This window comes from Phaenicophaeus curvirostris, chromosome 24, assembly GCF_032191515.1.
Source record: "Phaenicophaeus curvirostris isolate KB17595 chromosome 24, BPBGC_Pcur_1.0, whole genome shotgun sequence".
NCBI classification, from domain to species: Eukaryota; Metazoa; Chordata; class Aves; order Cuculiformes; family Cuculidae; genus Phaenicophaeus; species Phaenicophaeus curvirostris.
The window spans coordinates 4,301,258-4,320,536 of record NC_091415.1 but is presented as its reverse complement, the minus strand read 5'-3'; the positions used below and the strand labels follow the sequence as shown (position 1 = coordinate 4,320,536).

The 19,279-nt window shown below is 59.3% G+C and overlaps 2 protein-coding genes and 1 long non-coding RNA gene across 4 annotated transcripts in view; 1 reads left to right on the top strand and 2 right to left on the bottom strand.

Annotated features, from left to right (window-relative positions):
- The window catches only part of ILRUN (inflammation and lipid regulator with UBA-like and NBR1-like domains), an 81,665-nt gene extending 63,369 nt beyond the window's left edge, over positions 1-18,296 (top strand). Inside the window, exon 6 of the transcript XR_011339057.1 lies at positions 18,282-18,296. The gene's annotated coding sequence lies outside the window, so the exon portion shown is untranslated. The remainder of the gene's footprint in view (positions 1-18,281) is intronic.
- Positions 1-19,279, bottom strand: part of LOC138730648 (uncharacterized) — a 256,765-nt gene that overhangs the window by 20,902 nt on the left and 216,584 nt on the right. The window lies entirely within an intron of this gene.
- PACSIN1 (protein kinase C and casein kinase substrate in neurons 1) lies at positions 586-18,552 on the bottom strand. 2 transcript variants are annotated; one of them, XM_069875963.1, is made up of 10 exons: positions 18,508-18,552; positions 4,557-4,689; positions 4,064-4,220; positions 3,695-3,930; positions 3,381-3,536; positions 2,939-3,114; positions 2,327-2,447; positions 2,120-2,244; positions 1,672-1,865; positions 586-1,065 (listed from the first exon to the last, which is right to left on the bottom strand). In XM_069875963.1, exons 2-10 carry the CDS (start codon positions 4,617-4,619, stop codon positions 956-958), a joined length of 1,338 nt encoding a protein of 445 aa, XP_069732064.1. In that variant the 5' UTR covers positions 4,620-4,689; positions 18,508-18,552; the 3' UTR covers positions 586-955. The 2 variants fall into 2 exon arrangements, with proteins under 2 accessions (XP_069732064.1, XP_069732063.1); XM_069875962.1 differs by lacking the exon at positions 18,508-18,552 and adding an exon at positions 10,742-10,895.

Sequence of the window (19,279 nt, the reverse complement as noted above, 5' to 3'; positions counted from 1 at the left end):
CCCCAGGCAGCTGCTTTGCTGCTCAAGCTGGAATCTGCTGCCTGCACCAAGCCCTCTTCATCCTCCTGCTGGACGCAGCTCCTGCTGGCTCCATGCAAGGCTGGACGCTGCTTATTCTCCATCCTGGGCTGCTCCAGCTTCTCTTCAAGCAGCCATGGACCAGCCCCAGCAGCATCCCAGCTGGTCCCCGTTTTCGCAGCACTGGGTTGTGGTGGGTCCTTCTCATTTTAGGGTCATGTCTCCCTGGGTCTGCTGGGTGCCTTCCTTCATGAAGGGCGACGCTGCTCCCTGCATCACCTTGGGAGCCTCCACCTGCTCCAGGCATGTTGGAGGCCAGGAGGAGAAAGCTGAGGAGATGCCACCAACCTCCACATCAGTGCTCACCTCACCGAGCATACCACCAGAACGGATGGGGCCAGGAGGGGACGTTCCCCTTCCTTTGGGGAGGGAGGATGAGTCGGGGAGAAGAATGTGGAAACACCAAAAAAAAGAAAATAAAATGGAGTCAAACTCCATGCCCTCTTGTTTTTTTCTGGGATGAATTTGATTGGTCCCAGGAGCTTGTGCATTTTGGAACAGTTCCAGCCAATCAGAAGGCGGCTCATGATTTCAGTATCTTTAAAAACCAACCAATCAGGAGCTCTCACTGGTTGGGCTTTAAGATCTTGAGGTATTGGCTTTTCGCTTGGAAAAAAAAATCAACTAATGTAGACGAACGGACAACGTCATCTTTCGCTTCACGTTATCTTAGAAGAAGAAGAAGAAAGCGACTATGCAAAATACTCTTCGGAGACAACTCTTAAAAAAATAAAAGCTTGGTCGGAAAATATGTCTGAATCTCTAAGTGTGAGGAGTGAAGGACCAGACGGCAAAATGGCTGGTTGGCTGGTGGAGAGATGGAGACAACGGAGGGTGGATTTATCTGCTGACGGCGACGAGGAGCACACCACAAGACTTAGATTGCCTCCACATAGTTGGCGGGGTAGAGACCTAGCTGCCCGTTGTCTAAGCGCCCTTTGCACCATCCTTGCTCGTCCTCTTCACCGAGTTTGGTTAGTTCATCACCTGGAGAGGAAGGTGGGAAAGGGAGAGCTCATTGCAGGTGATGGAGCCGCTTCTGTCCCGCTATGGAGCTGATGGGGGTTTCTAGGACTGACCCTGACTGGGTTTGTAAGGTAGAAAGGCAAGGGGTGACTCATGAGACTTCTTTCTCCCCATCCCACCAACTCTCTGGGTTTGGGCTCCATTTGTGCCTTCCCCTTTCTGCCAGTTCAACGGTTTGAAGGACTAGGATAGCCCAGGAATTATTCGAGGACCCAAGGGGATGGCAGGAAGATGCCAGGGCAGGGTTAGGCTGGGTAGTAGGAAAGGGATCTTCCCTCAGAGGGTGGTGGAGCACTGGAACAGCTCCCCAGGAAAGCAGTCACAGCGCTGAGCCTTATGATATTCCAGAAGCATTTGACCAACACCCTCAGACACACAGTATGAATGTTGGGATGTCCTGTGCAGGGACAGGAGTTGGACTCAATGATCCTTGTGGGTCCCTTCCAGCTCAAGACATTCAATGATTCTATGATTCTAAGGATTTTACACCAAAAAGCAAAGCAGTGTGGGACTTGCAACTCCAGCAGATGAATCCCAAGCCCACTTGGCTCCGGTGATGGACAATACCTGCTTTGAAGCTGAGCTCATCCTGCTCCTGCCCATCGTAGTCGTACAGAGCCCGCACCCGCACGCCCTTCCCCGCCGACTCCTCATCGAAGGGGTTGGTGCCGCCGTTGGCCTCACTGGTGTTGAAGGAGTTGCTGCCTTCGTCGTCGGACCACTCAGCGCTGTAGGTCTGCCCGCGGTCGTGGCTGCTCACGCTGCAGGGGGGGAAGGAGGGAAAGGAACCATCAGAGGGGGTGGTGGGATGGTGGGATGGGCAGGCATCGCGTGCTGCTAGCATCTGGGAGGATGCTGTGACATTCCTGAGGTTACAGAGAAGCAGAGGCTGCAGGTAGCAGGTCCTACAGCTCATCACATGTCCAGCAAGACCTCATTGAGGACATGTCGCATCCTTTTGGGTGTCCCCACCGCGCTGGAGATGTTTGTACAGGCAAATCCTGGGACATCTCACCTCCCGCGCTCTCCTGCTGATGCCCCTGTCTCGCCCGTGCTGCTGGCGTTGGTCATGGCAACCCCATCGCCCTTCTTCTGCTTCTCCTTCCTCGTTATCGTGTGCGTCAGGTCTGGGTTCCACTCCTGCGAGCACAAAGCAACCGGCCCTGAGCGCCCAGCGGCCCCACGGGGCTGCCAGCGCCCCAGCCAGCGTTCCCAGTCTCACCTCAAACTGGGGCCAGTTCATGGGCATCCCGGGGCCGCTGGTGCTGCGGAACCACCGGAGATCCTCCTGCGCGTCCGAGATGCGGATGGTCTGTTCCAGCTCCCGGTAGACGTTGGCGTAGCTGCGAGGAGAGACACGGGTGAGGGTGCTGGGGGGGGACCCCAGTGGGGTGCCCCGGGTATGGGGTGGGATGGGGACACACACAGGTTGTACCACGTTCTTTGAGGCACTGGAGGGCACCAGACTCCCACAAAGCCCTGTTGTCACTCTGGTACCTCTTAGAATCATGGAATCACTAAGGTTGGAAAGGACCTCTAAGCTCATCCAGCCCAACACCAGCCCAGCACAACCATGCCTGCTAAACCATGTCCCCAAGAGCCACATCTACACAGGTTTTTAACCCCTCCAGGGAAGGAAACTCCAGCGTTTCCCTGGGTAGCCTGTTCCAATGACTCTTGAGCATTGCATTGGCCAGAAACCCCTCTCCCGTGTATTGCAGGGAATGGTTTCCCTGCAAGCGCTTGGTCCCTCCAGAGCCTGGTTTGCTTTCCAAACAGCGTGAGGAGACCTTGTGTGGGCACTTCCCACCCAGCCATTGCAGGAGGCACCTACCTGCTGTTCTCGGCCAGGTTCAGGTGCCTCTTGATGTCCAGAAGCACTTCCTTGAGGAAGTTGAGCCTCTTCTCCTCAAACTGCTGGCACTGCTCAAAGACCTGCTCCATGCTCTCGATGTACTGCGGGGTGCACTTGTTCAGCTCATCCAGCACCTTCTCGTACTTCTCCTGAGTCTGCAAAGGTGCAGGAGGGTACCTTGGTTATAGAGACCTTTTCTGGGTGCTGAGAAATTCTGGCTTGGGGGCCACTATGCTAGGGAGCCCAAATAGAGCCAAGAGGCAATGTGAGTGAAGTAAATCTGGTTGCTGGAGGGGTTTTGCCCCAGCAAGAGAGGTCAATCTCTGCCCTGCTCACGCTCCCCATGGGTGAAAAGGGACATGGTGGCCTCGTTTTCCCAGCCTGATGCCTTGTGAGCCCAGGGGAGGGCAGTGGCTCGCACCTTTTGCACATCTTGCTTGCACTTTTCCACTTTGTCCTGGAGCTTCTTCTGCTGCTCCGGAGTGTTGGACTGATCTGCCTTGCTGTTGGCTTCCCGCGTCATGGCCAGCTTCTCCTCCTTGCATGCCAGGTGGTAGGCTTTCTTGGCTGTCTCCAGCTGCGGAGAGCAGAGAGAAGGGACATCACAGCAGTAGTCACAGCCCTCTACCCATCCCTCTACCTGCAGGGAGGTGCCACCTGGCTCTCCCAGCCTGGACCAGGCACCCAGAGCAGAGCTGGGAGATGGTGCCCAAGGACATGCTGCACTTCTCTCACCTCCTTAAGCTTCTTGGCCCAGGGTTTCTGGGCTTTCCGGAAGCCATCCTCTGCCTCCTTGGCTTCCTTGAAGCCTCCCATGATCTGCTTGTGGTAGGCATCCTTCTGCCAGTTCTTGACCTTTTCAAAGTCATCATTCAGCAAGCTGTTCTTCACCTCCTGGTGCAGTTCGCTCACCTTGTCCGCCTCCGTCATGATGGCCCCCCACGCCTTCTCCAAGCTCCCATACTGGGGACCTGGGGGACAGAGGGGACATCTGAGGGTCACTCCACAGCCCTTTCCCCCTCCACCTTTACCAGATGAAGTTGCGATGGTGCACGGGGACCCACGAGACCCAGCCATCCTGGTGCACTTGGGGAGCCACGGTACCTTTCTCAATGAGCTGCCTCCACCGCTTGGACCAGTCGGTGAGCTGCTGGGCGTAGGACTTCTCGATCTTGGCCCGCTCGTGCACGCAGTTCATGAGGTCATTGCAGAGACGGTGCCCGTCGTCGATCCGCTTCACCGTCCGCTTGTAGTTCCCCACCTGGGAGGGGGACAGGGATGGGTTCCAGCTGCCCGGTTCAGCCCTAGCTGCTCTGGGATTAGGATGGGGGGAGCACCAGGCAATGTGGGGATGCAGGGATGGAACTTTTGCCTTGGGGCTGCTCCAACTCAACTCCTTTCGGTCCCTTCCATCGCTCTGCACCCCTCAACCTAGGGTTGAGACCTCCAGCAGAGCCTGCTTGGACTCCCAAGTCACTGCAGGCAGGGCTCGCTGCGAGAAGAGAGGGCAGTGCCACCCTCCCAGCCCGGGAGACACTCTGGGAAGCAGTGACAGCAGCAGGGACACCGTGGGAGAAAAGGGGTGGCTGGGGCTCACCTCCCAGAAGCTGTCGGTTGTTTCCTCAGCGGCCGCTGCCGACTCATCATAGGAACCCGACATGGTTCCCGGCGCAGCCTCGGGTGTCAGTGCGGGCGCTGGGTGGCTCCTGGGCAAAGACCAGCCTCATGCACTGAGGGGAGAAGAAGAAGAAGGAGTCACGAGGGGGGTGACCAAGGGGACCCCCATCTCTCCTGTCCGCATCTGGCTGTAGGATATGGGGACGAGGAAGGTGCCTGTTCCATCTCTGGACCCACAGACCCTTCCAGTGGATGCCACGCACCCGCTTGGTGCCATCTAAGCCCCCAAAGCCCGCGGAGCTGGGAAAGACGATTCTGGGGAGCTCACTGGCCAGGGCTCAACTCAGCACTGCATGTCCCCAGGGAGTCGTGGTGAGGGGCAAGAGGCCAGGCCAGGGATGGGGATGGGGGGATTCACTGGGCAAAGAAATCCTCGTCCTGATATTCCACTCTAATCCGTCCTGATCTTCAGAAAAACGGCATCCCCGGAGCATCACGTGGCCCCGCTGCATGGCTTAACCCTTTGCCGCGTTGCCCAGGGCCTTGGCTGGGGATGGGATGCGGGGTTGGCATCAAATGAGGATGGAGAGGGGACCGTGGTGGCCGTGAGCATCCCCATCCTCCCTTGGCTCCGGGCAGTGATCCCCCAGGGAAGCGTTGGACCCATCCCATACGGCATCTGCCACCAGGATGGGGACAGAGTCTCCAGGAACTGCCTCAGTTTCCTCCTGCTACATTCCAGAAAAGCTGTGGGAGCGGGACGTGGCCATGAACGATTTCACCTGGGAACAAGGAGCAGGCGGTGGGAAACTTGGCTGCCTGCGTCCCATCCCCCGTTTGGGATGGGGAATGGGGTGGCAGGGCAGGGCGAGGGTGGCTGGAATCCTGGTGGCCCAGTCGCGCACCCCTAGGGAGCATTTGGAAGGCACCTGAGCGCTCCAGCTGTGCTCACATCTGGCTTCGAGGAGCCCACGGGATGGGGCAGGGCAGCAGCGAGGCACAGCCCGGGAGGACGGGGGGCTGAAATGGTTAGCGGAGCACGGCGCAGGGCTCGCTGTGCTGGAACTAACAGGGCCTGGCAGGGATTTAGTGATATAACCAAGGAGGCACCAATCCCCGCCGCCCTCCCCAGCCGGTTAAAAATAAACGCGTGACTGTCCCTCGCTCAGCCGCTGAGATGCAGACGGATGGGGGACCGCGGCGACGCGCAGCGCAGACAGAACTGTTCCCCGGCAGCCAGCAGAACCCCAGCACAACCACTGCCCTCCCCATCCGAGCAGCCTCGGGCACCCCCGGCAGTGGCTGAACCCCCAAGGGACCTCAAGGCTGTCCCCACTGCAAGCGTTGGCCGTGGCGCAGTGCTCAGCACCGGGGACTTTGCTTGTGCCTCTGGGGTCTTTGTTTCAAGAGCATCCCTAGGACCACCGAGCCAGCCCCAAGTGCCCCCACCAAGCCACCAGCGGCCAAGGCCATGGGGAGCTGTGAGATATGGCCTCAAGCTCCACCAGGGGAGGTTTAGGCTGAACATTAGGGAAAAATTTTTCCCAGAAAGGGTCATTGGGCACTGGCAGAGGCTGCCCAGGGAGGGGGTTGAGTCCCCTTCCCTGGAGGGGTTTAAGGGACGGGTGGATGAGGTGCTGAGGGACATGGTTTAGTGATTGATAGGAATGGTTGGACTCGATGATCCAGTGGGTCTTTTCCAACCTGGTGGTTCTATGATTCTATGTGGCTGCTGCAGCTCCCACTCCTCGCCATTCCCTGGTCCGAGCCGCAGCTCGGGGTTTATTTTTGGCTCTGCATCACTTCCCAGCTAAGGCTGCTGCCTCCTTGCCGCTCTCCTGCCATGCACAACCGTCCTCGCACCCCCATCCTCTCGTCCCCCGCCACGCTGGGACTGTTCTCTCTGCCTTGCCCGGCAGACGTCAGCCCCGTGCCCGCCGCGCTGGCAGCGCAGCCCATCGCTTCGCATCAGGGTGGCTGGCGGTGATGCCCAGCGCCCGCAGCGCTGCCGGCTGAGCCCAGCCCCGACGGGGAGAGCTGCCAGGCACACGCCGCTGCTTGGGTCCCCTCGGCTGAGGGGGCTCCACTTGGCTCCCCTCAACCCCTCCAATTGCTGGAATGAACCAGCAGAGCATTTGGCATTGAGTGACGGTGACGTTTGTCCCAGTTCCTACCCCTGCGTGCCCTTGGGTTGCTCCCGCGGCAGCTCCCCCCGCTGCATCTCTCTCCCCAGCAGCCTGCTCGGTGCTGAGCACTGTCACAACTCATCTCACCCACCGGCATTACAGGGTGTAGGGGGGGTCTCTGCCCTCTGCGGGGGCCAGGGATGCAACCGGGCACCCAGAAGAAGCAGGAGGCTGCTGCAATGCAGAGGGCTGGCGCTGCCGACGCTGCGGGCAGGGGCATCTGCAGCCAGCAGCCCTCGCCAGCAGCGCCCCAGCCCCACGCAGGCAGCTGCACACCCCCTTTTCTGTCCCCTGCCCCTAGCAAAGGGGCCGCAGAGCTTTGGGTTCAGCGCTGCTCCAGCATCCACACTGCCTGCCTGCCTCCTGCAGCTTCCCAGCGCTCAGGAAGGGTGAGAGGGACAAAGCGGGTGCCTTGAGGAGGGGGATCCAGACCCCTGACTCCCCTCCACTTGCTTCACCTTTGCTGTAACGCCTCGGGGTGCACTGTCGGATGGGGGTGCCCCATCCTGGGCTCTTGGTGCCAGGAGAAGCTGCATCCCAGGGCAGGTTGCTCTGCTTCCAGCATATTTTTCTTAGCTGTCCTGGCCCCAGCACGGCTGCTGCAGCCAAGGAGCAAGGGAGGAAGATGTGACACAGGGCTGCCATCCTGCCTGCACCCACAGAGGTTGAGCACGGTGGGGATCGGGGGTCAGGAGGGGCTGCAGAGCCTCTTGGTGCTGGATCTCCTGCTGCAGAGAGCCCTTTGCCAAGGCCGGAGGGTGGTGGATGAAAGCAAGGAGGGAAGCGGAGCACAGAGCGAGCCTGTGTCCCCATCCCTGTCCCCATCCTGTCCTGGAGCAGGAGGGTGGGAGAGGGCTGGGGGTGAGCTGGGCTGAGGGAGCTGATGGGCTGGGAAGGGGAGTCAGCGACTAATTATTGGTCAAAGCATCCAGGGAAGGGGGGAGCCAAGCTGGCAGCTGCGCTCCATCTGCAGGAATCAGAGCAAGTGGGGAGCTCCCTGAGGCCAACCCCGAGCACAAACCCATGCGACGCACGAGGTTTCCCTGGTGCAAAGCCCTTCTGCAGCCGCAGCATCGCAGCACAGAGTCGTAGCCCAGCACCCTTATTTGCTGGAGCACGAGCTGGAGATGAGATGATAATTCACTGCTTGCTGCAGCCTTGCGATTACTCGGGGGGCTCTAGGCAGTAAAGCTGAAGCTCAGTAATTGGGAAGGACCCAACGGTCTGAGCCAGTTTTGTTGCAATTAAACACTAACACCGACCTGACGCGTTAAATCACAAACAACCCTGGGGCTGCAACGTGAAACAGCTGCTCTGTTTTGGCATCTTCTGTAAGCAGATGAGGCTGGAGGCGAGTGCAGAGGTTTAGAGGCAAGAAATCAGGCTGGGGATTGGAGTTTTGGCCATGGGGGAGATGATTTGCCTTCCCTTATCTCAGCACGGGGCTGGTCACGGCACAGTTAGGGGGTACAGCACCAAATCCCCCCGTGACACACCACTGCCATAGCCACAGGAAAACCACACACAGCAAAGACAGATGGACTAGAAACGGCTGAGAAAGCCCAGGAGCGCAGCCCAACTGCCCACAAACCCTCCGTGGAGCCTGGCAGCAGCATCTCCCATCGTGCCACGGCTGCACTGGGGCTGCTGCTGTGGCCGCCAGTGGTACCCGACCTCGGCACCGCATCCAGCGCGGGCATCGGTGCCCACGGGCTGCTTCTGCTCTGGCAAAGCAGGGGGAGATGCCCCCAGCGTGACAGCAGGTCCTGGTGCAGAGCCCAGTGATGTGCTTTGCAAGAGGCTTTGCAGCTGGAGGAGCTGCAGGCTGGTTTGATGCTGGGCTTTGACCCGGCTGTGGGTTTCCCACAGGATCAGAGGGGATCCTTGCAACCCCCAGGGCCAGGAAATGCTCCCGTGGGGCTGGCGAGGGTCACAAGGGGTTTGCGAGGAGTTTGGCTGTGGCGTGGCTGGACTGTCCCCCCATTCCAGAGCCAACGTGAACCCTGCAAGGAAACGGTTAAGCGGGTGCTGCTGATTCACGCTGGCAGATGGCTCTGCACCAGGCGCTGGGTGAGGAGGCAGGAGCAGAACAAGCCCAGGGCTTGGAGCTGAGCTGCCTGAGCACACGTCCTCCCCTCTCATTATTAAACTGAGCCCAGGGCCAGGCAGGAGGTGAGCCCTTCCCAAGCCACCTGCAAACAGGGTCCTCCATCCCTTGGCAAATGCCCTCTGGCCAGCATCGGGGGTTGGAGCCCCAGGACAAACATCAGAATTGTGGCTGGACCAGAGCAGACCAGTGCTCCCCATACAGAAGATGCTTCTCCATGGGACTGGGGCCAGGGCAGTGCCATGGGGCTGGCTTGGACCCAGCGCATGTGGTCGCTGGAGCAGTGCACGAGGTGACATGTCGGTAACGATGGGAAACTTCTTCTGGGAGCCACTTTTCCAATGAATCCTGTGTGGGATGTGCCTGTGGCAGCTGCCTTACTGCAATTAAAGTCATTGACTGGGGCATTTGAAGATTGAGGGGGGAGCTCAAGCAGCCACAGGACCCCATTGGGGCAGGGTTTGGAGGCTCCCCAAAACCAGAGCATTTGCAAAGAAGATTCAAGGACCCTGGAACGTTACCAGGAGCCACGTGTAGACAGGAGGATGCCCACCTCCTGTGCCATGTGCCATGGGTGCTGCCAGGCTGCGGTAGCCAGGGGGCAGGGGGAAAAAGATGCGTTTGCTCCAAGCCCTGGCACCAAAGGGCTTTGCAGAAACCTTCCCCTTCCTCCTGTGCTTCTCAAAGTTACCCTGCTCAGACTGCAGGACATCCATCAAAATCTTCTAGGGATTTTACCAGCCTTACGCAAAGACTTCCAGAAATATGCATGGTATTTGCAGTTAACGCAAGTGTTTTTCTCCAGGGGAGCCTGCAGCCGGGCTTAGGTGCAGCAGATATGCCAGGATGTGCCAGGAATGAGGATAAGCAGGGGTGCGGGAGCAGGATTTTCAGCCCCACGCGTGTGCTCAGGCCTGGGGAAGGGAGATGGGGACACCCCCAGCTCGTGGGTTTTCAACTTGCCTTCCAGCTCTGCAGCTTCTCTCAGCCACTGTAAACAAGGATGCTTGAGCAGGGATTTTTGTGGTCCCAGGAGCCGGGTTTAGGCAGAAATCCAAATATGAGGCTTGCAATTAAAGCGCGAAGAAGCAAGCGACGGTGGTGGAGGAGATGGTGGTGCTATCCCTTCCCTTCCGCATCAGGGAGGGGGGGGAACCAGAGCATCACGCGCTGGCTCTGGGGAGTCCCGTGTCCTGTACCTCATCAGGATGGACCTGGGGCTGGTGGTGACCGGAGGCGAATGGGGCTGCCAGGAGCAGGGTGGTGTGGAGGGGCAGCAGAATTTCCAGTAGGGGAAGGAGACTTGGAGCTGGAGGGGGCTCAGAGAGGGGTAGGAAAGCAGGAGGATGGCGAAAGTGGGGGAGCAGGGGAGAAGCTGCAAAAGGAGAGGTGCTGGCGGTGAGGTGGGACGGACGGCAGGACAGGGGAACAGCAATGCCATGAACAGCAAAAGTCTCCCTCATCATGCGCAACTGGGGAAACTGAGGCACAACCACAGGAGTGCAGCAGCGTCGCAGACGAGGGGTCCCCTTCCCTAGCGCATTCCCTCTGGTGCACAGTGGGGGTGAAGGTCATCCCCCCCCCAACTCCCCAGGCTCCTTGGCTTGCAGATGGGATCAGGGGACACCATGTCCTGCCGGAGGGGTTGCAAATCCACTCTGTGCTGCCTGGTCTTGCTAGCCTGGTCGCTACCTGGTTTGCTCCCGTCCCTGCAAGGAACCCGTGCATCCTGCATCCCCACTCACATCCCGCATCCCCATCCCAACTCACATCCCGCATCCGCATCCCCACTCGCATCCCGCACCTCCATCCCCACCAGGGACCTTGGGAATCAGCTGCCCCCAGCAAAGCCCCGCAGGAGCAGGTGCTTACCTGGGCCAAGCGGCGGGGGCCGCGGGCCCCGGGGGCTCCCCCGGGCACGGTGGGACGGGGCAGGCTGCCCTGCACTGCTCTGCGCTGCTCTCCGCACCAGCCGTGCAGCAGCAGCAGCGGTGGCGCGCGCGGCTGTGGGAGCGCGCCCTGCCTGCAGCCACCCGTTGCCATGGCAACCGGGGGATGGAGCCTGGGAAAAGGTTGCAAAAATCATCCAGGGGGAGGATGGATGGATGGATGGATGGATGGGTGGATGGATGGATGGATGGATCCCCCTGCATCCTCCTCATCCTGCTGCCAGCCCCTTCCAGGGAAGTGATTGTGCCCCTGGACTCGGCATTGGTGAGACCAAACCTTGAATCCTGTGTTCAGTTCTGGGCCCCTCACCTCAAGAAGGATGTTGAGGCTCTGGAGCGAGTCCAGAGAAGAGCAACGAAGCTGGTGAGGGGGCTGGAGAGCAGGCCTGGTGAGGAACGGCTGAGAGAGCTGGGGGTGTTTAGCCTGGAGAAGAGGAGGCTGAGGGGAGACCTCATTGCTCTCTCCAGCTCCCTGAAAGGAGGTTGTGGAGAGGAGGGAGCTGGGCTTTTCTCCCAAGCGATAGGTGATAGGATGCAAGGGAATGGCCTCAAGCAGCACCAGGGCAGGTTCAGGCTGGACATTAGGAACCATTTCTTCACCCAAAGGGCTCTCAGGGACTGGCAGAAGCTGCCCAGGGAGGTGGTGGAGTCCCCATCCCTGGAGGGATTTAAAAGATGGGTAGATGATGTGCTCAGGAATATGGTTTAGTAGTGGAATGGTATGGTTTGGCTTGATAATCTCAAAGGTCTTTTCTAACCTAGGGATTCTGTGATTCTATGATTCCAGCCCCCCGCTGCCGTCCCCACCGGGGCCATCCTGAGACCCTCACCCAGGGCACAGTCCCCAGACACCAGGGTGCTCGGCACCCACTGAATGGGCTCCTTCCCCTTAGGCTCTGCTGCCAGGAGGCTGAGCGAGGAGGATGCCCCAGGAGTCCTCATCCTGCTGCTCCCTGGGTCTTTGTCCCTCCTGCAGGGAGTATCACTTTCCCTCTCTTCCCCAGGAGCTCTGCTGTGTGTGCCAAGGGAGGGTTTTAGGGCTGAGCTGCAGCTTTTGCAGAAACAAACACCCCAAAATATGCGTTCGGAGAGGCAGCTGGTGCCGCCTCTTTGCCAAATGTGCCAGCTAGGAACAAGCTGGCAGGAGAAGCAGAAACTGTCCTTCCCACCAGGCAGGGCTGAGCTGGGGAAAGGGGGTGATGGGGGCTGCACCCAGTAAGGCTTCTTTGAAGCTGGGGAGCTGGGCTGCACCCCAGTAAGGCTTCTTAGAAGCTGGGGAGCTGGGCTGCACCGCCGTAAGGCTTCTTTGAAGCTGGGGAGCTCCCTCTGTGTCGCTGCCTGCCTCGTCCAGCGCCCTGTGGCTGTGCCTGAGGTCACTGGGAATATTGCAGACTGTGGGTCCCAGGGGGAGAAGGAGGTTGGAACCCTCCTGCTCCACAGCCGGGGCTGTCAGGGAGCCAGGAGGATGCGGGTTGGGATGGAGACAGGCTCTCTCTCTCTCAGCTGCCCCAATGCACGGTGCCTGCGTTCCCCCCAGCTCGCGGGTGATGTCAGGGAAATTAAAAGCCAGCAGGAGACGAGCCCTTCCAGCCAAGTAACCGAAGCTGCCCACAGAAGCTGCAGTAATGAGGCTGCCAGGCTGCTGCCGCCGGGATCGGGTTGCCCGGAGAATGTGACCCAGTCCCGGGAGGCTCAGCTGGCCTCCGATGCCGGCTCAACTTTCCCCTAATGAGCACCTTTGACTGCTTAATGAAGCTTGGTGGGGTTCTCCATCCTACCCACCTTCCGGCTCCTTCCAGCTTTGAGCCACGTGAGCCTGTCTTCCCAGCTCACAGCCAGACAGAAAAGCCCCCAACGGGGGCGGTGGGGGCTCCTCAATGACCTGGGGGTTCCCAGTGCTGATAGTCATAGAATCATAGAATCATAGAATCACCAGGTTGGAAAAGACCCACCAGGTCATCGAGTCCAACCATTCCCATCAATCACTAAACCATGTCCCTCAGCACCTCATCCACCCGTACCTTAAACCCCTCCAGGGAAGGGGACTCAACCCCCTCCCTGGGCAGCCTCTGCCAGGGACCAATCACCCTTTCCAGGAAAGATTTTTTCCTAATGTTCAGCCTGAACCTCCCCTGGTGGAGCTTGAGGCCATTCCCTCTCGTCCTGTCCCCTGTCCCTTGGGAGAAGAGCCCAGCTCCCTCCTCTCCACAACCTCCTTTCAGGTAGTTGCAGAGAGCAATGAGGTCTCCCCTCAGCCTCCTCTTCTCCAGGCTAAACACCCCCAGCTCTCTCAGCCGTTCCTCATCAGGCCTGTTCTCCAGCCCCCTCACCAGCTTCGTTGCTCTTCTCTGGACTCGCTCCAGAGCCTCAACATCCTTCTTGTGGTGAGGGGCCCACAACTGAACACAGGATTCGAGGTTTGGTCTCACCAGTGCTGAGTCCCGAGGGAGAAGAACCTCCCTGGCCCTGCTGGCCACGCCGTTTCTGATCCAAGCCAAGATGCCATTGGCCTTCTTGGCCACCTGGGCCTCTGCTGGCTCATGGTCAGTCACTGTCAACCAACACCCCCAGGTCCCTCTCCTCCAGGCAGTTTCCAGCCAGACTTCTCCTAGTCTATAGCACTGCACAGGGTTGTTGTGCCCCAAGTGCAGGACCCGGCATTTGGCCTTGTTAAACCTCATCCCATTGGTCTCAGCCCATGGATCCAGCCTGTTCAGATCCCTTTGGAGCCTCCCAACCCTCCAGCAGATCCACGCTTCCACCCAGCTTAGTGTCATCCGCAAACTTGCTCAGGGTGCACTCGATGCCTTCATCCAGGTTCATTGTCTTTATCAAGACAATGAACAGGGCTGGACCCAAGGAGTTGGCTGTTCACAGGGGCGCTGCCGGGCTGTCCCAGGTGCCTCCTGCCCCGGCAGCATCCATGCTGCGGAGGAGCAAATGTTCTTGATGTTAAGCACTGCGCAACACTCTCCAGGGAGGTGTCAGGGGGTCCTCAGTGACCCAGAGATAAGTCCATTGCCTCCAGCCTTGTGGTAGACGTGGGTCTACACTGCCTCCATGGCACAAAGCTCTCAGGATGAGTGTCAGCCAGGTTCTTTTGCCAAAAACGTGGCCACAACAAACTTTTCCCTGGCTCTTGCTACCCCACCGCTTACTATTTCCTGTGGTAAGTCATTTCCCCTCCTGTAAAATGAGTTTCCTTGTGGGAAGCAGCAGCCAATATTGGCAGGAAATAAGCCTTGATTTATCGGGCCACTTGCCACTCTGAAATTACGGCTCTTCGACCGCCACGACAAACCGAGAAGCAAAGCAAATTAGTCCACGCCGTGTTCCCACGGCTGCCAGCAGCAAGAGGAGAGAAATGCCACCAGCTATCAGCCGCTCTGCCCGTCACCCGGCTGCGAGCTCCAGCTTTTGCACGAATAAGGGGGGGATTTTCCAGCAGAGCCTGCTCCCATCTCCCTCCCGAGCAAGGAAAGGAAAATACATCTCCTAAACCATCATAGAACTGGGGAACGGTTTGGGTTGAAGGGGACCTTAAAGCCCATCTGGTTCCAACCCTATGTCATGGGCAGGGGCGCTGGATAAGGGTGCTCAAAGCCCCATCCAGCCTGGCCTTGAACACCTCTAGGGACCATCACGGCCGAGCCCCAAGTTATGATGCTCTGTGGCGAGCTGCAGGGTGCAGGGAGCATCTGGAGAGTCTCCCCGTCCGTGGGTTCCTCCCCTGTTCCATGGGAGGAACAAGAGCTGCGGTTTCAAGGCCAGTGCCCCAATGCTGCTGTGGATGCGCCATGGTCCCAGGAGCCCTCTCAGGCTTGCTGGGAGAACGCAAGCCAAGGCTGGTTTGCATCTTTAATTAGCAGGGGAGGATAATTGGCTGCAATTACACAGAAAGGCAGCCATTGTGGAGGTCCCAGCACGGAGCAGGTGCTGCCAGAAGCCCAGCTCCCACTGAAACAATCCCCTTTTTGTCTGCTCCTAACGGGCCCTGGGCGCATCCTCCAAGCCTTCTGGGGAAGGGGCCGGGGATGGGACATAAAGGCTCCATTTTTCCTGGAAAACTGCATGGACATGGGTGCAGGCAGCTGCCTCAAAGGACCCCATACCCGTTACCCACGGCCTCAGCAATGGCCATGCCGGGGCCCTGCTGCCTCCTTCCCTCCTTGCCACACGGAGCCAGCTGGGATGGTTCAGTCCTACTGGGAAGGTGCCAGCTGGATGAGGCCTCTCCTTCTCCGAGGCTCCTCTGCAGAAGCCCTAGTGTTTGCCTTCGAGGTGTTGCACAACCGCCAGGCTGGCTGCCCCGTGGGGAACAAAGTCTGTCCCTGGGCAGAGCCGCTCGCCGAGCTCCATCCTGGCACCAACAGCATCACCTCCCAGCCCAGCCAGAGGGACCAGCAGTGTTGGGGACACAGAATTTCCAGCAAGGGGGATCCCCACTGGAGCCAAACCCAGGCTTTGGCTTAGAGTCATAGAATCACAGAATCACCAGGTTGGAAAAGACCCACCGGATCATCGAGTCCAACCATTCCCATCAATCACTAAACCATGTCCCTCAGCACCTCATCCACCTGTCCCTTAAACCCCTCCAGGGAAAGTGATTCAACCCCCTCCCTGGGCAGCCTCTGCCAGTCCCCAATCACCCTTTCCATGAAACATTTTTTCCTAATGTCCAGCCTGACCCTCCCCTGGTGGAGCTTGAGGCCATTCCCTCTCGTCCTGTGCCCTGTCCCCTGGGAGAAGAGCCCAGTTCCCTCCTCTCCACAACCTCCTTTCAGGTAGGTTGCAGAGAGCAATGAGGTCTCCCCTCAGCCTCCTCTTCTCCAGGCTAAACACCCCCAGCTCTCTCAGCCGCTCCTCTTGTTCTCCAGCCGCCTCACCAGCTTCATTGCTCTTCTCTGGACTCGCTCCAGAGCCTCAACATCCTTCTTGTGGTGAGGGGCCCACAACTGAACACAGGATTCGAGGTTTGGTCTCCCCAGTGCCGAGTCCAGAGGGAGAAGAACCTCCCTGGCCCTGCTGGCCACGCCGTTTCTGATCCAAGCCAAGATGCCATTGGCCTTCTTGGCCACCTGGACTCCTGCTGGCTCATGGTCAGTTGCTGTCAACCAACACCCCCAGGTCCTTCTCCTCCAGGCAGTTTCCAGCCAGACTTCTCCTGGTCTGTAGCTGCCCAGAGCTGTTGTGCCCAAGTGCAGGACCCGGCATTTGGCCTTGTTGAACCTCATGCCGTTGGTCTCAGCCCATGGATCCAGCCTGTTCAGACCCCTTTGGAGCCTCCCAACCCTTCAGCAGATCCACGCTTCCACCCAGCTTAGTATCATCTGCAAAAAGCTGCAGGCTCTTTGCCAGCCCTGATATCCCCTTCCCTTTCTCGCCCTGCCCCTGTTCACGTCACTAATCGATGCCTGCCAGCCGCCCAGGCTTGATTTCCTCAATCCTTTTACAGCTAAATCCAGCTCCCATGCTGCTGCAGCCCTGTCGGCAGCTGGGTGCCCCACGGCAGGGCTGCGAGGATGGGGCCAGTGCTGGCCAGGGGGTCGTGAATCGGTGCAACCCCTGGGGCAGCAGCAGCAACCGTGGCTGAAAAATCCCTCTCAGTTTGCCCTGGGCTCCTGTGAAGGGAAAGAAAAAAATCCTAGGAGGTAGGAAGGACCAGCAGGGCTTTGGCTGGGGTTTTGGGGTCAGGGGTGATGGGAGCCGCAAGGATACTGACTCCTCGTTTGGGGCTGGCACTGTGGTCCCCAGGCCAGGCCAGCTGTGCTGCAGCAGCGATCTTGTGCTGAATATTTGGCGTAGGGATGGGGTTTGCCCAGGGAAGGTGGCGCAGTGGCCGAGGGGAGCGGGAGCAGCCCAAGAGGCTGCCAGGGAAGCTCTAATCCATTTAGCAAAGCGCTTGTTTTGCCATTTCCAAGGCAGACGAGAGCACGGCGAAGAGGAGAAGCAGGCAGAAGCGGGCAGGATGAGGAAGGCAAGGGCAGTTCTGCTCCGCGAGATGAGCCAGGAGATGTGTTTCTCTGGGGATTTGCTGCGATCATCGCAGCAACCCAGTTGCTGTCCTGTATTGGGGGGGGGGATCCTCCCCCAGCTCCATCCCTGCTCTCCCAGCGAGGAAGAAATAAGGTGATAAAATGGTAGCAAAGCCCCAGGATGGCACCAATCATCTCCAGGCACCTCAGAACATGATGCATCCCTCAGCCCCTCCTGCCCCGGGGCTGCCCCAGCCTCTGGCTCTGTGCACAGAACCTTAAACATGCAGACACAGCCCCTGTGTGGGTATGAGCATCCCCCAGCCCTGTGTACCTTGTGGAGACCCCACTGCTCCCTCCAGTTTCTCGAGACGGGATCACCCCTCCATCCACCCTGCTCACCCTAGCGCAGCCCCAAAATCTTGGCCTCATTGTCCCCTGTGCCTCCAGAGCTCACATTCGGGGGGGGTAAATGTGGGTTGAGATTTTTCTGGGGGTAAATGTGAGCCCCTGCTTGCAGCTGGGAAGGCAAGAGCCCCCCGGCAGCGCCCAAGCTCAGCCTAAGCCGCCTTGCAGAGCCTCAGCTCCTCGCCAGCTGCTCTGGAGTCGCAGCGCCCAGCCGTGTCCCTGCGGCTGACGGGATTAGGGGGCTCTGGGGGGGCTCTGCCCCGAGCTTGGCCCCAGAGCATCCGGGATGTGGGCAAGGGCTGCTGGAGCAGGCTGAACCCCTTCAACCGCAGTGCTTGGTGCTGCTCACCGGGTAAGGTGATGCCAACTGCATCTCAGGGAGGTGAGGGGGAAGAAAAGATGCCCTCCCTTGTGCAACCATGGGGGATTGGAGGGACCACAGGCAGTGCCAGCCCCCTGCTTGTTAGGGTGAGCATGGTCCCAGAGCATCCCTGGCCCCACAGGTGGCATGTGGCGACCCCCAGGAGCCCTGGATGCGGTGGGAGCCTGGGTGGGTGATGGGCACGGGGTGCGAAGCAGGGCTCTGCGAGGGCTGGTGTGGGCTGCATCCCACCAGCACCATATCTTGTGAGCCCCTAGAAGCTCTGCCCCCTGCCAGACCCCCACCCAGATCCCTGCTTGCCCAGACTCCTGCTCAGATCTCTGCTTCTCCAGACTCCTGCCAGACCCCCAGCCCATAGTTCTGCCTAGATCCCTCTCACATCCCTCCCAGACCCTCACCCAGCCCCCTGTCTGCCCAGCCCCCTGCCCCTTGCTGCTTCCCACCAGCTCCCTGCAGGACCCACAGCACCTTCCCACCCTGCCAGAGATGCTCTGAGGCCAGGAAAGACGGCTGAGCCCAAAACTTTGGGGGAAACCTGAGTCGGATGGCAAGCCCCAGTCGGATCAATCCAGCAGAAGTTGGGAATCGCTTAAAATGGGTCAGGGATCTGCTCAGCCAAAAGGGTTTCATTTCCTAGCGAGCAACCACCAGCTGAAGGAGGGGATTCCATTTCAACCCCCCACCCCGCTACCACCAAGTGGGGACCACCGGAGGGGACTTGGGGTGACGGCACCATCGCAGCATCCCATTCACCGCCCGCAGACGCAGCCACCGTCCCCGCCGTACGCCGGCAACCCTCGCTGCCGCTCGCCCCGGCCAACCCACCAACGCCAACCTCCCGCCTCGTCGGCTGCCAGCTTGGTCCCAAATCCAAGCGGGAGCCGCGTGGGACCATGTTGTCCCGCGGGAGCCGCGTGGCCGTACCTTTGGGACGCGGGGCCGGCTGCCTCTCGCCCAGGCTGGGCTGCATGGGAAGGTCACGGCAGATGGGGTGGAGGGGGGTAAAGATCAGCGCGGAGATTAGGGAGGCATTTTTAGCCAACCAATCGCCGCCCCAGCGTAAGGACTCAAGGTGAAAACACAACCGCGGGCACCGAGGGGAATAAGCTGGGAGCCTGGCGTGGGCAAGGCGGTGGCCGTGGGGGGGTTGCCAGCCTCCCCGAGTCCCCCTTCTTTCATCCCCCAGTGTTGGCAGGCAGACACTCTGCCCTCTCCTCTATCCATCAGGAATTGGGGGTGCCATATGGAGCAGCTTCTCCCCCCCCTCCTCTATCCATCAGGGATTTGGGGGTGTTGTACGGGGCAGCTTCTCTCCCCTCTCCACTATCCATCAGGAATTGGGGGTGTCATATGGGGCATCCTTTCTCCACTCTCCTCTATCCATCAGGGATTTGGGGGTGCCATATGGAGCAGCTTCTCCCCCCTTTCCTCTATCCATCAGGGATTTGGGGGTGTTGTACGGGGCAGCTTCTCCCCCCCCTCCTCTATCCATCAGGGATTGGGGGTGTCATATGGGGCATCCTCTCTCCCCTCTCCTCTATCCATCAGGGATTTTGGGGCTGTTGTATGGGGCAGCTTTTCCCCCCTTTCCTCTATGCATCAGGAATTGGGGGTGTCATATGGATCAGCCACTCTCCTCTCTCCTCTATCCATCAGGAATTGGGGGTGTCATATGGGGCATCCTTTCTCCACTCTC